Here is a 3368-nt window from a genome sequence, read left to right as displayed (position 1 = left end):
CAGCCAAGATAGACATCTAAAGGAGAGAGACACTCCTTTCATAATTAGAGATGCAGCTTGAGTTTGGAGACAACAGGAAGACAGTGAATGTCTTGGGTAAGATTGAAAATAGCAGGGATCTACATCTTTTACAAAGTGGTCCTGGGCCACACAAAGACCACAGAAAGCTCTTCTTCCACTCAATTCGTCAATGAAGATTACCTTGTGATACTAGCTCAATTGGTATTTAATGTTCTGATTACCTAATGATTTTTAAGTACATTGAGGGCAGAGATCATGTATGTTTCATAATGTATATTAGGATTATTTTCTAATTGAAGATCTAGAAATGAGATCAAGGGCTAATCCTTCCATGTGAATGGTCAGAGTTTGAAATTGAATGCTATAATTATGCTGACACTGGATACTTTCTGGAAGAGCCCTGTGGAAGTAGACAATAGGAAGAAAATTTCCAATGGCCACGTCAGCCTCCAATATCACCTCAACCCATCCAGCAGTCTTTGTGTTGATGGTGATCCCAGGCCTGGAGCACCTACATAACTGGATCTCCATTCCATTCTGCTCAGCTTATACTTTAGCCCTGCTAGGCAACTGCACCCTCCTTTTCATTATTCAGACGGATGCAGCCCTTCATGAGCCCATGTACCTCTTTCTGACCATGTTGGCAGCCATCGATCTGGTCCTCTCTTCTACAACACTTCCCAAAATGTTAGCTATTTTTTTGTTCAGAGATCGGGAGATCAGCTTCTATGGCTGTCTGGTCCAGATGTTCTCTCTCCATTCCTTCTCTATCATGGGGTCAGCAGTGCTGCTGGCCATGGCCTTTGACTGCTATGTGGCCATCTGTAAGCCACTGCACTACACTATGGTGCTGACTGGGCCCCTTACCACCAAGATTGGCAATGGCTGCTGTGGCTCGGGCTGTGACACTAATGACTCCACTCCCCTTTCTGCTCAAAGGCTTCCACTACTGCCGAGGCCCCATGATTGCCCACTGCTACTGTGAGCACATGGCCGTGGTAAGGCTGGCCTGTGGGGATACTCGCTTCAACAATATCTATGGCATTGCTGTGGCCATGTTTATAGTGGTGTTGGACCTGCTGTTTGTTATCCTTATATCTTCATCCTTCGGGCAGTTCTACAGCTTGCCTCTCAGGAGGCCCACTACAAGGCCTTTGGGACATGTGTTTCTCACATAGGTGCCATATTCCACCTACACACCTGTGATCATCTCCTCAGTCATGCACCGGGTGGCTCGCCAGGCTGCCCCTCATGTCCACATACTCCTTGCTATTTTCTATCTTCTTTTTCCACCCATGATCAACCCCATCATCTATGGTGTCAAGACCAAGCAGATTCGTGATCATGTGCTCAGTCTATTCCAGAGAAAGAATGTGTAGTAACATACTGTCTTCTTTACCTACCAGTTCAATATTGAGTGGATATTGGATTGAGGTGGAGAGGAAACATCTTAAGTAGGAAAATTGTAATCTCCATGTTTGGCAATTCTTTAGTATGACAAGGAAAATGAGGTTTCATTCCTCACAGATCCAGTCAGATCAAACTTTAGCCTGTCTGATAGCAGAGATTTGACCCTATTCTCATAGACTCATCACATGATTAAGGAAAACAAAGAAGCTTCCCAAATGCTACTGTCATCTAGGTAAAAGAGAACAGGAATATTGGCTGAGATTGGCACAAGAAGTTGAGGTTTTGGTGAACTCTTCACCTAGACTATGAATGAGGAATTGAACCACAAATTTTGTGACCCAAAGGACAACACCTCTTCTAGTACTAAAACTGCTTCCATATCTTTTCTAAATGGCATCCAGTCTTCTGCCACTCTATTAACCTACTACCACACAATGTTATTGGCTCTACATTTGGATAGATCTACTTTTTAAAAAAAGAGTTATCTGTTGATGGACATCTTGGCTCTTTCCACAGTTTGGCTATTGTGGACATTGCTGCTATAAACATCGGGGTGCACGTAGCCTTTCGGGTCCCTACTTTTGTATCTTTGGGGTAAATACCCAGGAGTGCAATTGCTGGATCATATGGTAGCTCTATTTTCAACTTTTTGAGGAACCTCCATACTGTTTTCCAGAGTGGCTGCACCAGCTTGCATTCCCACCAACAGTGTAGGAGGGTTCCCCTTTCTCCGCATCCCCGCCAACATCTGTCATTTCCTGACTTGTTAATTTTAGCCATTCTGACTGGTGTGAGGTGGTATCTCATTGAGGTTTTGATTTGGATTTCCCTGATGCCGAGCGATATTGAACACTTTTTCATGTGTCTGTTGGCCATTTGGATGTCTTCTTTGGAAAAATGTCTGTTCATGTCTTCTGCCCATTTCTTGATTGGATTCTTTGTTCTTTTGGTGTTGAGTTTGATGAGTTCTTTATAGATTTTGGATACTAGCCCTTTATCTGATATGTCATTTGCAAATATCTTCTCCCATTCTGTCAGTTGTTAAGACTGCTTTAAAAAAGCATCCTAAATTGAACTCAGCTCAGGAGCCATCAGCTAAGGACTGCAAACAAAAAGCTCCCAGGTGATCTGAATAATCTTCAGCTGAAAACATTACTCAGGTACAGAAATCTAGTGAACCACCAACTGAACCATCAAATTTCAGTTCCTAAGGGAAAAAAAGTCCTATGGTAAGACCAAAGCAATACCGTGAACAAGTCAGGAAATAGAAGATCTCCACTGGGATGTAATGTCATGTCTCTAAGTGCCAGTTGCTAAGATGTGTGTTAGGTTGAGCAGCAACTCCTCCCATAGTACTGCTGCATTTCCTCGGGGGAATCCTTGAGGCTACCAATAGCTATGGTGCCCTATTACAAGGAGCACCTTCTCCTGGACCCAGCAGGTCTCAGTTGTCCCTGCTCTCTTCTTCCCTGCTCCAAACTCCTTCAACCTTTGATCCAGGTCTTTACCACCTTTCTTCCCCCAAAATGTCAGCAGCCACTCTCCATCACTGTAACTGGCATTGTCAGGAGGTGGTTGGTCTGCTGTAGGACTTTATCTAGATCCAAGACTATGACAGTTACTAGGAAACAGATTCTAAGGTATCCCTATCACGAGTCACAAAACAGTTTTCATTTTACACTGGGTCAACATAAGCTCTCCAGGAGAAGGCAGCCACAGGTGAGGCTATCCAACTCTGCTGGGTTGAGAGTCTGGTTAATAAGTGATCAACAGCACCTGAGTTTCTGAATTAAGGACACAGCTCATCCATCAGACAGGAGTAACTGCTCCTACACTTCAAGGAAAAAAAACTTTTAAAATCTGTTTTAAGGGATAGACAAAGGAGTCTCCCTATAGGAACAGGCCCTTAGATTTCACCTCTCAGTAGGTTCTCAGTG

The 3368-nt window shown here is 43.7% G+C and overlaps 1 protein-coding gene across 1 annotated transcript; it reads left to right on the top strand.

Moving 5' to 3' along the window:
• The first annotated feature begins 429 nt into the window (after nucleotides 1-429).
• Nucleotides 430-1506, top strand: LOC116646542 (olfactory receptor 52K1-like). Its single transcript, XM_032427370.1, is given in 4 exon segments — nucleotides 430-901; nucleotides 903-1110; nucleotides 1113-1206; nucleotides 1208-1506. Coding segments are annotated over 4 exon segments (942 nt in total). The 5' UTR covers nucleotides 430-454; the 3' UTR covers nucleotides 1401-1506.
• The last annotated feature ends 1862 nt before the right edge of the window (nucleotides 1507-3368 follow it).

The sequence above is a fragment of the Phoca vitulina genome, unplaced genomic scaffold, assembly GCF_004348235.1.
Source record: "Phoca vitulina isolate PV1807 unplaced genomic scaffold, GSC_HSeal_1.0 scaffold36, whole genome shotgun sequence".
NCBI classification, from domain to species: domain Eukaryota; kingdom Metazoa; phylum Chordata; class Mammalia; order Carnivora; family Phocidae; genus Phoca; species Phoca vitulina.
Note: the sequence above shows the minus strand (reverse complement) of the source record. Positions and strands in the feature narration are given on the sequence as shown.